The sequence below is a fragment of the Camelus ferus genome, chromosome 16, assembly GCF_009834535.1.
Source record: "Camelus ferus isolate YT-003-E chromosome 16, BCGSAC_Cfer_1.0, whole genome shotgun sequence".
Taxonomy (NCBI): Eukaryota; Metazoa; Chordata; class Mammalia; order Artiodactyla; family Camelidae; genus Camelus; species Camelus ferus.
The window spans coordinates 50,654,895-50,668,302 of record NC_045711.1 but is presented as its reverse complement, the minus strand read 5'-3'; the positions used below and the strand labels follow the sequence as shown (position 1 = coordinate 50,668,302).

Below are 13,408 nucleotides of genomic sequence, written 5' to 3'. Positions count from 1 at the left end.
CTGGGGTAATGAGAGATGGAAGGAGGGATCCCAGCAGGGCCAAGCTGGGGCAAGCAGGAGGAGGCCACTGAGCCCAAGCCCAATTTATAGATAGGAATGTGGAGGCTCAGCCTTAGAAGTGTGCTAGTGTGGGGCTCTCCTTGGGGCCTCACTTGCCTATCCCCCACCCTGACCAGACTGAAGTGGAGGAACTTAACACATGTTGGGTGCCTACTAAGTGTGCCAGGAGATATGCTTGATGCTTTACATACCTTTCCCATTTAATCTTCAGAGTAACCCTATGACATTGGTACTATGATAATCCGTGTTCTACAGAAGTGGAAATGGAGGCACAGAGTGATACTGCAGCAACAGGCACAAGATTAGGGAGAGACAGACCCTCAGGCAAGCAGCAATTTAAGAGAATCGAAGGAAGTCACCATCTAGATGATGCTGGGACCCCCTGTCTCCTGGAGTACACACACACACACACACACACACACACACACACACACGAACACACAGTGTGTTGGTGTCTGCCAGTCCCTGGACAGCTTGTGGGGGAGAGGTAGCCTCCAAATTGTCTGGGCACACAGGCTCTTCCCATTTCACAGAAGAGGAGACTGACGTCCAGAGATGAACATGGCCTTATCGAAGATTTATTCAAGGAGGGAGCCTTGCTAAGTCCCTTTGCATGTCTCTTGGCTACTCTGCCCCTCCCCTCTTCCCCCGGAGCTGTGCATGGTGGGGGCCCGCCTTTGCCGCTGGAAAACCCTGCTCCGGCCCTGTCAGCCTTAGCATCTGGAGGGGCATCTCTCTGGCGCGGCTCAGGGGCCACTGGAATGGGTTGCCATGTGTAAATGGCCCCTAATTCTTGTCCCTAAATCCCTCCTAGAGCTGCAGTTCCGGGAGGCGCCGTCGCCTTTCAACCCAAAGGGCCGGAGGGTAGGGCTTGGAGAGGCGGGCCAGAACGGAGCGCAGGGGCGGAGGCGGCTCTGGGCGGGCGCTGGGTCTGTCCCGGGCTGGTAGGCGGCCGTGCTCACAGTCTTCGACGCCACGCCCCGGCTCCATGGACGCTTTGTGCGGCTCCGGCGAGCTCGGCTCCAAGTTCTGGGTAAGGAAGTGTCCCGGGGCTGAGGGCGCACACCGTGAGCCCTTAGACATCCCGGGGAGGGGGCGATGCGATCCGGTGGCGGTTTGCGGGTGGGATGTCCTGGCGGCGACGCCCAGAGCCCGGTCCCTCTTGGCGTCCGGGACCTGCACGGGTCCTCCTCAGCCGGCCAGCCTGCCGGCGGCTGCAGGGGAGAGCCCAGGAAAGCCATGCATTAGGCTCCTCCCCCGGTGGGTAGCATCCTGGAATCAGAAGGTGCCCCCACTTGCTGCCTCACTCCAGTCCCCTCTCTGGGCTGACCCGCAGGGTGCAGAAGCAGCATTTCCCCATTACTAGTGTTACCAGTACTCGATGACCCTTCAGCGCCTGCCCCATGGACTAGTGCCTGGATGTCCAGCCCCACACCTGCTCAACCAGGTGCTTTAGGAGGCTGGCTCCACTGGGCTTCCCCTTTCTAGAGAGCTTCTGCCTTCTTGGAAAAGGTTCTTTCCTCTGGACAAGACCCACCAAGAAGCGGGAGATCCTCACTACTCTGGCCTCAGGATGGAGAGGCACTCTGGAGGCAGGCCCTTACAAGTACAGGATATCAGGATTTCCTGGTCTAACCCTCTTCTTTTACAGGTGGGGAGAGGGAGGCCTAGAGAAAGGAAGGGACTTGCTCAGAGTCACCCAGCTAGAGGAAAGCAGAGCTGGAGAGAAAAGCGGGCCTTTTGCTTCACACACCCAATCCCTTTCTAAGGCATCAGGCTGCTTTTCAGGCTGCTGCCTCCAGACCCTGAGAATAGCTCAGGTGTGTTCCTTGTAGACAGCCGCAGAGCTTTCTTACAGCTTTCAAAACCTACTCACAGCAGCTGCCTGATATTCATTGCAGCTCTGGGAGGCAAGTGGTGGTGTGTCTCCATTTTGCAGATAAACTCAGATTCAAGGGTCTTGGTGGTGGTCGTCTCGGGGCTGCCTAGCAGAGGCTGGTCTCAAATCCAGGGCCTCTGAATCCCAATCTCTTAATCTTTTCCCCATTTTAAGAATTTATGCATGCATGCTTGGTGTTATGCACGGGTGGGTGCTTGTGTGGGTGCATGTGCCTGTGTGTACGTAAGTGCGTATATACAGTCAGGAACCCCACTCTTAGGATGTGTGTGGGCTGGGCTGAGGAAGTTACATGGCTTTTTGAAATTTAGGGCAATGGAATACCTGTAAAACAGTATCTTTGGGGATCTCGCATTTCTCTGAGTCACTGAATGGTTAATCAGAGATGGTTCAACTTCTCTGTAGCTGCCCTTCTTGCCCAGCCCCACAGGAACCCTGTCTGCCATCCAGCCTGGCTGGTCACTTGTTTCCAGAGTCCAGAGGTTGCCTGTTTGGCTCATGAGTGACTTCATCTCATTGCCTACTTGAGCCTGGCTGATGTGGTCATGGTGTGGTCACAGTGTCGGAGGTCTCGGCCAGGCAGAGGACTTGTAAACCAAGCTTCAAGTGCAAGGGTCCCTTGTTCCTGGGTGGACAGTTAACCCTGAGAGCTTAGGACTGTCCAGAGACAGACTTTGAGGAATCAGGACTTGGGGAACTCAGGACTCCTTTCTTGTTCCAAGTGTAGAGATCCTTTGGCTCTGCCCTTCCATGATGCTGCTGAATCCAAGAGTGTCAGAGCTTGGAGTTTGGGAACTGCTGGCCTGGTCCTTCATTTTAGAGCTGGGGAAACTGAGGGAATGGACTTGTTAAGGTCATACAACAATCAGCTGTAGAGTGCTGGACTGGGAAGCAGGGCCCCTGAGCTATGGGTCCAAATTTCCCACTGCCTGACTGTGAAACTTTGGGCTTCTGGACTCCCTAGTCCCTGAAAGGCTTGATGCTCATGGGCTGTGTGTACCTCGTCAGAGAACCTCAGGGTCCATGGGAGTCAGCTCATCTATGTTAGGTCCAAGGAGTGAGGTCTCTGTGGATACCTCAAATGACAAGGGAGCTGACCCCAATGTCTTAACCCCTTCCATCTTCTACATTACCTTCTTGGCTCCTGAAAGCTGTTCCAGGCTGTACCCAGTGTGGCTGGTGAGTGAAGGTGGGATGAGGAGAAAGCAGGAAGGTTCTCAGCTTACCCTCTGAGAGAGAGGGGGCGGGGTCTGAGACCTAGAGAATCAAGCCACATGGAGACTCGGCTGTAGCTCCATTCCTCAAAGGACCTGGAGTTCTGGGCTGCTCATTGGTGCTGTGCTAGTTTGCGTCTCATTTTCATTGTATATTATTCAGGTATACTTGTCCCTGAGTCTTTTATCTTAGGGGCCTGTAGGTGACCCACCTTGTGAGAAGTAGTTCAGGGCAGCCAGGAAGTACCTGGGCCAAGAATGAAAGGTAGGAGAGGAAGACGTGGTCCCTCTGGGCCACTTGTTTACTCTACCAAGTCTTTTTACAAGCTTATCCTCATAGCCTCAGTTTTTCCATCTGTAAAATGGGGAAATAACCAATCTCCTAACCACCTCACAAGATTGTTGTGGAGATCAAATAAAATAGGGAATGTGAAACGATTTGAGAACTTAAAACTCTCTGTGGTTGACAGGTCATGATATTCCTGGGAAGAGGAATAAAGAGAAGGAGAGATGAGGTTAAAAGGAGGTATAGATTTGGGAAGAGCGACAAGAAAAGGGTTGGCCAGGCTGTTAGGCCAGGGGCTCCCGTTTTAGCTGTCTGCTGGGGAATTTGTGGCTAAATCCATCTGCCTCAGTCCCATCTAAATGTGGTCCCAAGGGGACCCATGACCTCCCAGACATGTGCACACATGTGGTGCGCTCACACACATCATGCACTGGGCCAGTGATTCATCCTTTCTTTGATGCTCTCTCTCTCCTCTACCCACTTTGGGGTGGATTACCGACATCTCTGAGCTTGCCTTGGAACTCCCAAGGAGTTCATGGAAATAAATTCCAAGAGAATGAACTGTGACAAATGGCCTAGGGGTCATGAAGCCAGAGATGTCTCTAGAAGGAAGAAGGTAGATGTGTCCCTTTGCTGCACCACGTTGCCCCCTGCCTGGAGGATTACTCTGAGCAGTGGAGATAGGGGAGCACCGAGGTGAAGAGAGTGCACAGAGGAAGGCCCCGGGCTGTTGACTTGTTTACAGAATTAGCTTTGATCTTTGGCTCCAGGAATTTCCTGGGAGGCTGATGTGGGCTTAGAAATCCAAAGGTCCTGACCAAGAGAGCTATCCAAAAATGGCACTGATTGCCTGAGAGATAGTGAGTTCCCCATCACTGGGAGGTGCAGGCACATGGTTAGTGACCACCTGGTGGAGACGTGGGACAGAGGAAGGAGGTGGGGTCCTGCCCTTGAAATTCTATGATCAACTGGGAAGAGGGAAGATGTGGCCAATGGGAGATTCTCCAGTTCCTCCTCTGAGATTCCCAGATCTCTCTTTCCTTGGCTCTCTGCACACTTTAGACATGAAGTGTACCTAGTAGCAGCTCTTGGTAGAGTCCTATGTTCTCCCAATGGCCAGGCACCAACACTTTCACTGTTCTCTTTGCTGTTTACCCATCCTAGGTAGGGGCAAAGCCCTAGTCCCTTGGAGTTCCCTGTGTCTCCAGCTCTGTTTCAGCTAGTGGCATTCTGTTACTCACTAGCTACGTGACTTTGGGCAAATTAATCACCCTCTCTGGGTTCCAGCTGGGCCCAGGTGGCCCAGGGGCCTCCTCCAGGTCTGGTTGCTTAGTACTGATTGCATCAGGCTGAGGTGCAGACTATGACTACAGCCCTCCAGACTTCAGGGCTCCCGGGCACCAGGGTCCTCCCCAGCCTCCTCCTGGGTCATTGCATAGCCTGAATAGGTGGCCTCCATAATGTATGCATAATGGATGAGGCTCTGATTTCAATGCACTTTGACTCTCAATGGAGAGAGTGATCCCCAAAGCTTTGGGGAAACCAGCAAAGGCAGGGCCCCTAAGGTTAGGCAGGTGGGTGGGAGGCAGACACTCCTCAGGCTACTGGAGCACAGCCCCTCCCCCTTTCCCCCCCAACCCCCCGCCCCAGGAATCCAGTCCTCCCTGCCAGGCCAGGGCTGCTGGAATCCTTTCTCTCCATCCCATCTAGTGGCAGCAAAGCTGGTGTTAGACCACTTTGAGCCTCTGAGGTCCTGGCTTCTGGCAGAAAGATTTGATCCCTTGTGGCCCCAGGCTGGCTTCTCGCCAGCCCTACTGCTCCCTCACTGTCCCTGACCTGGTCTGAAGGGCCAGTCACTTAGGGAAGGAAGTGAGTCAGGGAAGTGGCATTTGGGAGAGAGCTTTGCCAAGCCCGCCTGCTAGTCCCCTGACCAGGAAATGGTCTGGGAGCATGGGGCCAGCCCCCAGGGAGGGAGGTCCCAGCAGGGCCTGCCAGCTGACCCTCCCAGGAGGCAGGATCAGAGTACTCAGGTTGTGGCCACCCCTCCCTGTGGCTGTTCCAGGGGCATCAGGTGGAGCAGGATCCCTGAGACAGGGAGGGTGAGGCTTGCCTGTGTCACTGCTGTATGATGGGGCCCCTCCCCTCCCCCACCTGGAACTTGTCCTGTTTCCAGTGCTGGGTCCAGGAGGCGGTGCTGAACTGGGAGGGTGGGAGGTACTAATGGGTGCCTAACCCTTGGATTGGATGTCTCCTTCAAACTGGATATTCAGGTTTCTAGTCCAGTGGTTCCCACAAGGCCAGCTATTTTGTTACCCTGTGATGGGACCCCCTTCCCCTCAGCTCTGTGTGGAGGGGAACCACAGCAAGAATGTGATATGAGGCCAGGCTGTGTGGCTGAAAGGAGATCTTTACTGTTTCAGGTGATCTGGACACATGTGTTCTATCCCCAAGGTGGGATGGCATGTGGGAGCCCTACAGAGTGTAGGGAGGTGTGGTAGAACCAGGACTGGGGCTCAGGAGCTGGATGGCCTGGGTTCAAGTCCAGTGTCAGCCCACGTGAACCGGTGCCGGTCACTGTCCAGGCCTGGGTCCCAGCTGTTGTGAACACGTAGTAATAATCCTGGAACACAGTGGTGCTCAAATGACCGAAATTGTTGCTGGCTGGCAAGGCCCTTTCAGCCAGTGAGGCCATGAGCCATAGATTTTGGCGCCCTCCACCCCTAGGCCCTTCCAAAGGCTGCAGTTTCAGACACAGTAGGTCGGCCCTTGCCCTTTCGGCACCTCCACTTCTGCTGAGATAAATGAACTTGTCAGTTGACCCCTTCTCCCCACCACACAGGATTAAGGAAGTCATTTCTCTTCTCATGACAGAAGCTATCCACAAGCCTGGGGCCCCAGGGGCTGGGAAGTCCCTGGCCAAGCTGTGGCCCAGCTGGGGCACTGGGCTCCTGGGTCCTCACTCCCACCTATGTCCTGCTTGGGTCTGCAGGGGTTTCAGCCTTGGTGCCCGTGAAGGGGTCTCCGCTGTGTGGCCCATTCTGGGTGCTGGACCTTATCAGCTCCATCCAGCTGTTTAATCACATTATTAAGGAAGCTGCTGTTGCCGTGGAAACTGTGTGGGTGACAGTGGGGGAGGGGCTGTGGGCCCAGCTTCCAGCCCAGCTGGGAATGGGGGGCCGATGGTTTGAGAAGGGATCACCCATCCTGCCCTGCGGGATTGCAGGGAGTGTCACAGGGTCCAGGAAATGACCTCCATGGACCCTGTCTTTCACACTTCACTTTGTTTGGGCCAGAGACCCTGTTGGGTGCCTTGGTGTCAAGGGGAGAGCATTCTGAGCTCCTGGGCACACAGCTGCAACAGCTGGGCTTTGGAGGGTACCCTTCATTCATTTGTTCATTCTTTCTTTTTTCTTTTGCTGAACAAATGCACAGAAATGCCTTCTCTGTGTCAGGCACTGTTCACAGAAGTAGGGAATACCCTGGTCAGCAGAACCAACAAACCTGACCGTATGAAGCACATATGCCAGTGGTAGAAGACAGGAAAACAATAGACATAATGAATAACTCAACTCTGTAGTATCCTAGAAGATGATAAAGACTATGGGAAAAATGGGACAGGCCAGCAGGAATGGATGCAGGAACAGGAAGGGGGTGGAATGAGTTACAGTTTTAATTAGGAAGGTTAGGGTGGACCTCCAGGAGAAGGTGAGATCTGAGCACAGACTTGCAGGAGATGAAGCAGGAGGCACAGCACTGCCGCCTTAAGGCAGGTGCTGATCAGGGGGTGGGGATCTGAGGTCAGAGAAATGGGGGAGCAGATAGTGAGGGTCACGGGGCCACTTGGAGACTTTGGCTTTTACTTGGAGTGGAATGGGGAGCACTTGGCAGGTGTTAACCACAGGGATGACATAGTGCAGGGTCTGGCTTGGATTTCCTGAAGAGCTGCCTCTAGCTGCTGTGCTGGAAGAGACCTCTGGGCAGCGGCAGGAACGGAAGCTGGAAAACAGAGGGGGGTGACGCCACCATTCATGTGAGAGAGTCGAGGGAGAGAAGCTCTCATATCAGGGAGATCCAGATGAAGATGCCTTTTTAAAGATAAGGACAGTCAGATACAGCACTTTCATAGAGTTCAGTCTAATCATTTGAAGGTAGAGTGGACAGGTTTTGCTAAAAGGTTAGATGTGGGATGTAAGAGAAAGAATCAAGATGACTCCAAGGATTCTGGCCTGGGGGAAGGAAAGAGTTGCCATCCATCAGGTGAGCAGGCTGGAGATGAGGGGATGGGCAGGAGTTCAGTTGTGGGCACGTTGTGTGTGATGTGTCCCATCGCTGTCCTAGCTGAGGCTCTGGGGTAAACAGTCTAGGGACACAGGCGTGGGCCAGTACCTGCTGTCTCCTGGGGAGGGCTCTGCCCAGTTGGAACATGTGTATCTGAAGGAAGGAGCCCAGGCCAGATCTCCTGGTAGGTTAAAGCAGTCACCTGGGTCCTGACACCTCCAAGATCTCTTGACTGTTGCCACAGTGCACGTTATCTGTGAAACCAAAACAAGGTCCCAGCAGCCTCTGCTCGGTCACCTGCTTCCTCGAGTGTTGCCCTGTGGAGTCAAAATGCTTTACTATTCATTCTCCCCCTGCAGGGAGCTGGCTGGGATGCTGTCATTACTCTATTACTCACACCCTCGGAGACTGGGGTTCAGACAGATGAAGGCGCTCACCGACAGTTCCCCAGCACCAAAGTGGCAACCCACACTGGGTCCTCTGTGTCGGGGTTTGGTTCTTCTTGTGGCCACTCCCTGCCTGCCTCAAAGAGCCATGCCACTGACTTGCACACTCAATGCAAGCGGTGATTCCCTGTTGTGCCTTCAAAGTCGGGCTCCCATCCCCCTACATACACTCTCCCTTGTCAGTCAACGCATAGACCATATCTGGGCCACTTTTGCATACCTGGCCCTGTGCTGGAAGTTGGAGGGGGTCGGGCAGGAGAGGCGAGGAATGAAAGTAGGACTCAATGTCTATCCTGAAGGGCTCACGTTGCTGTAAGAGAGAGGATATGTTCACAGGGGCAGGTCCAAGCAGCACTGGGTGGGAGAAACCCCCGCTCCGTGTTACAAGGCCTGGTGCCCGTCCCAGCTCCTTACTGCCAGGAATCCTTGGACATGTTGCCAGAGCAGGTGGGTCCTGCTTTTTCTTTTGCAAGCCGGGCCTCATGCTGTTCCTCTTCTCTTCTTTTGGAAGTTGTTCTGAAAAATTAACAGATAATGACCACATAAGCACTGTAATAAAATGCTACTGAAACATAAGGGGCCTTCACCACTCCCAGGTGACAGTCACTTACCTGGCTACCAAGGCCATACTGAGTAAAGCAAGGAAAAGCCCTATTGGAGGCTGGGGTGCCTTGGAAATGCTTTCTATAGGAAGTGAAGCTCTGGCTGGGCCCAGAGAGGTCGGCAGTTCACCCCAGGCCTAAAGAGTGGCTGGTCTGAGTTAGGGGTGGCTTTGGGTCGGCTATCTGGATGGCATCTAAGGCAGGAACATGCCTGTTATGTGCAGGAACAGCAAGGGAGACATTGGCTGGAGTGATGCAGGAGAGGCGGTGAAAGAGGTCTCAGGCTAGGGGGAAGGGACCCTGTGGAGGGAGGGCCCTGTAAGAACTTGTAAGGTGTGTAAGTTTGAGATGTCCAGTTGGCAGTTGGATAGAGAGTTGGAAGTTTGGAGAATGGTGGGTTAGAGAGAGAAACTTGGGGGTCGTTAGCATCTGGATGAGACTGCCGGGGGTGAGTGCAGATGGAGAAGGAAGTGGAGAAGAAGGAAGGACTGAGCTCTGGGGCACTCTGATGCCAAAAGGGATCCTGCAAAGGAAGTTAGAAGGAAAGACTGGGAGCAAGGGGAAGGCCGGGAGAGTGTGGGCAGGCATCTGGGCCCATGGGGCATGGAAGGGAAGAGACCAGAACCCCACGGAAGTTGCTCAGGAAGAGGTGAGGGCCTGGGCTAGTTTGATGGTTGAGGGGCTAAGTGGGAGGGGCCCGGTGGGGGAGGCCCAGTGGGGGACGTTATCATCCCAGTGTTACCTTTGAGAAACTAAGGCCCAGAAGAGGTGAAGGTTAAACATCTTGCCCAGGGTCACACAGTTTGAAAGAAGTAAAGCCAGTTGTAGTGAACTTTGCAATGAACAATATTTACCTAGTCAAAAAAATGTAAACTCTGAATATTCATTTAACAAAAGCCTATGTTTCTACACTGGAAGGTCAAGGGAATTCAAGTGGAGAGGATGTGAGAGAGGTATAACCTCACCTTTGAAAACAAAAGAAAATAGTGATTATCAGATATCAGCGAATCACATGGTGCTATAAAAGCATTAATTGCATAAAAATATGGACGTAGCTACCGAGACAGAGTTAGCATATTTGAACATATATTTGCCCCTGGAAAATGGAACTGGGGTAGGGAGTGATGAAGCAGGGTATTATTTTCTTTTTCACAGTTGGACTTTGAAAATTATGTGCATATGTAACTTTGACAAAAATAAAAATGATAATTATTTAAGCTGGCAATAAAAAGGTAGGGGTTATATCCTCTCATGTTAAGCATTGTCTCTAGGCAGATAGGACTGTGGGTGAGGTTTTGTTTTGTTTTTTACTTATTTATATTTTCTGAGCTTTCTGTAAAGAATGTCTAATACTTTGCAAGAAGAGGGAAAAAAAGATTAATTCATTGGTAACCTTGGGAGAAACAGTCTCAGTAAAACATGTGTTTGAATGCTTTCCCCCATCTCCTTCCAAAAAAGTTCTTAGTTGGAGTTAACATTCAAAGACAAGAGGGGGTCTTGTCTGGACTCAGTGGTTCCCCAGGACCGCAGACTTTTAGTGCTAGAACCAGGACAGTCCTATGCAAACTGGGATGACTGGTCACCCTAGACTTTGTTTACAGTGTTCCCTCCACATCCCCTTGCCCCTCTGAGTTACACCCACCCAGTGAGGTAGGTGGGGCAGGGGATGGCCTCCCCCATTTTAAAGGAGAGGTAATTAAAGCTCAGAGAAGCTCCCTATCCCTTCGCTGGGAGAGGCTTAGAGAGGAAGTGGGCTCTTCAACCATGTGCATAGATTGCTTTGATAACATTTAAAATTGATTTTTAAAAAGTGGAAATCCAGAATGACAGAAAGCAGGTCAGTGGTTGCCGGGGAGGGATGGGTGGCAGCGGGGTGCTAAGGAACTCATGGAATGATGGAATATTCTGTGTCTTTATTGTGGTGGTGGTTCTGCTGGTGTGCACGACTGTACTCACTGGATTGTGCACTTTAAATGAGTGCAGTGTATTGTACCCAAATTATACCTCAATTAGAGAAAGAGGATATGAGGAAAAGAGGAGATGGGGGCACCCTCAGCCCCCTGGGAGAGCTCACACTCGGGACTACACCTGCTCGTTTGCACACTCAGCCTCGATGTTCACACACCTTCCGACACCGACAGCACGCGGAGCAGCTCTCTGGCCCAGCCGCCTCCCTGGAGGGTGAGCCCCCCTCTGCAGGAGGCTGCTGCTGATTGTTCTCTCTGTCCCTAGGACTCCAACCTGTCTGTGCACACAGACAACCCGGACCTCACTCCCTGTTTCCAGAACTCACTGCTGGCTTGGGCGCCCTGCGTCTACCTGTGGGCCGCCCTGCCCTGCTACCTGTTCTACCTGCGGCGCCACCACCGAGGCTACATAGTCCTCTCTCGCCTCTCCAGGCTCAAGACGGTCAGGGGCCCAGGGCTTTCCTATGGATTGATGGGACCAGGACCTGGGAGGTTCTCCTTTTAATGAGTCCAGCTTGGTGGCCAGACAGAGTTCCCTAGACTCACCTGCCTTGTGCTCAGGGCCGTGGCAGCCTGCCAACTGGGTCTGCAGCCCAGTAAGGTAGTCTCTGCTTGAGGAATTTCCATCAAGTTCCCTTGCAATGCTCTCCCCATCCTGGAGAAATTTCTGGCCAGTGCCCAGCCTGGCCCTTGGGGGCAAGCCTGGGCAGGTCTAGTGGTTTTGGGAGTGAAGGCCCCTGCCCGTTGGGAACTGTCCTTATCTTTGCAGATGCAGGCTCCAACATGTGTTCTGTTTGTAGGCCTTGGGCGTCCTGCTGTGGTGCATCTCCTGGGCTGACCTCTTCTACTCCTTCCATGGCCTGGTCCATGGCTGGGCTCCTGCCCCCATCTTCTTTGTCACCCCCTTGGTGGTGGGGGTCACCATGGTCAGTGTGGGACCAGGGAAGCTGGGAAGGGGAGGATCTCCAGGGGGTTGTAGGATTGTGATGGGGGACCCATGGGCTCTGAGAAGGCTGGACACCTTAGGAGTGGGAAGAGGAGGGGGATGACCCCAGAAACATCTGGCCATGTGGGGTGGGGAGGAATGGAGGCCGGCCAGCTGTGTGTGATCTGGCCCAGCCTCCCCTGCCCTCCCTGCACAGCTGCTGGCCACCCTGCTGATCCAGTACGAGCGGCTGCAGGGGGTGCAGTCCTCAGGGGTCCTCATCATCTTCTGGTTCCTGTGTGTGCTCTGTGCCATCATCCCCTTCCGTTCTAAGATCCTTTCAGCTGTGGAAAAGGTAAGGGGAAGAGAGGAACCCGTCAGGTCCTGCACTGTCTCGGGGATAACCCCAGGGCTCAAGATCACTGCTGGGTCCCAGGCTCCTCCCCTCTGTCCCTCCCCAGCTCCCAGGGCCTCTTCTGCTGTTCAGTCCTTTTGTGTCATCCCTTACTTGTTGCATCTTTGCTGGGAAGCAGACTGGGGCAGGGGTGGGTGAGGACCAGTGTAACCCACGGGAAGCGGCAAGACACAGTCCTTGTTGACGTGCATGGGAATGCAGCCACCGCCGCTGTCACTGCTGCTGCCACCACCGCCAAGAGCAGTGGCTGTGTAATTAGCGTATGTGTGCAGATATGCACAAAAATTCTGGCTTCCCTTGGAATCCCATTATCTTGTTCTCTCCTTTTCCCCCACCCTCCTCAGTTCCTAGTCTTCCTCTTGATCTTTAGTAGTAGTTGGGGGGTGATGAGGTGGTGGTAGGAACACTGGAAGTCAATCAATCTAGTGTCTCCTCATTTCCCCACCTCGAGGGGAGGCAGTCAAGTGTATTCCTAAGAGCACAGGCTCAGAGCAATCCACTCACTCCCACTGTGATCTTGGGCAAATCCCTTAGCCATTTGGAGCTTCATCTCATCAATTGCAAACTGGTTATCATAAGATTTCCCACCTGGTAGGGAGAGGTGGACAAGGTGATGGAGATGAGGTGCTTGGCACGATGCCTGGAGCAGGGCAAGTACCCACTGACCAGCGGCCACCCTATGACCCTTCCCCTTTCCAAGAACCCTCTGCGTGGGGAACCCAGGTGCCCCACAGGTGCTGACTCCTACCCCAGAGGGGCCAGATGCCCCAAAAGACTCCTTGGGGCAGGAATCACAGGCCTAGGGCTCCCCAAATGATGCTGCTGCTCCCCATTCTCCCCCAGGGCAAGATCTCCGACCCCTTCCGCTTCTCCACCTTCTACATCTACTTTGCCCTGGTCCTCTCCGCCCTCATCCTCTCTTGCTTCAGGGAGAAGCCACCACTTTTCTCCCCCAAGGATTTTGACACTGTGAGTTTTAATGGAGGCGGGTGGTAGTGGGGGTTCCTCAGCCCAGCCCTCACCCCAACTCCATCCCTTCCAGTTCCTTCCATCTTCGTGTCAGCTCCATAGTTTGCAAACTGGGGCTTGGAGCAGGAAGGAATGAGGCACCCTCCTCCCTCTGCTCCGCCTTGAAAGAGTGGTGTGCACTTCTGATTTCCCCTGTCCCATTCTTGCACATTCTAGAACCCCTGCCCAGAGACCAAAGCTGGCTTCCTCTCCCGCCTGTCTTTCTGGTGGTTCACAAAGTGAGTTGGCTCTTCCCCAAGTCTGGGCCTGGGGGTGGGGGGTTAGTGGGGGAATGAGGAGGAAGGGGAGC

At 53.6% G+C, this 13,408-nt stretch overlaps 1 protein-coding gene across 1 annotated transcript in view; it reads left to right on the top strand.

Moving 5' to 3' along the window:
* The first annotated feature begins 975 nt into the window (after window positions 1-975).
* ABCC3 (ATP binding cassette subfamily C member 3) overlaps window positions 976-13,408 on the top strand; it is a 41,817-nt gene continuing 29,384 nt past the window's right edge. The window contains exons 1-6 of the mRNA XM_006176980.3: window positions 976-1,093; window positions 11,016-11,192; window positions 11,551-11,676; window positions 11,893-12,030; window positions 12,934-13,059; window positions 13,276-13,337. Coding sequence (XP_006177042.1) covers window positions 1,049-1,093; window positions 11,016-11,192; window positions 11,551-11,676; window positions 11,893-12,030; window positions 12,934-13,059; window positions 13,276-13,337 — 674 coding nt within the window. The 5' untranslated portion in view covers window positions 976-1,048. The remainder of the gene's footprint in view (window positions 1,094-11,015; window positions 11,193-11,550; window positions 11,677-11,892; window positions 12,031-12,933; window positions 13,060-13,275; window positions 13,338-13,408) is intronic.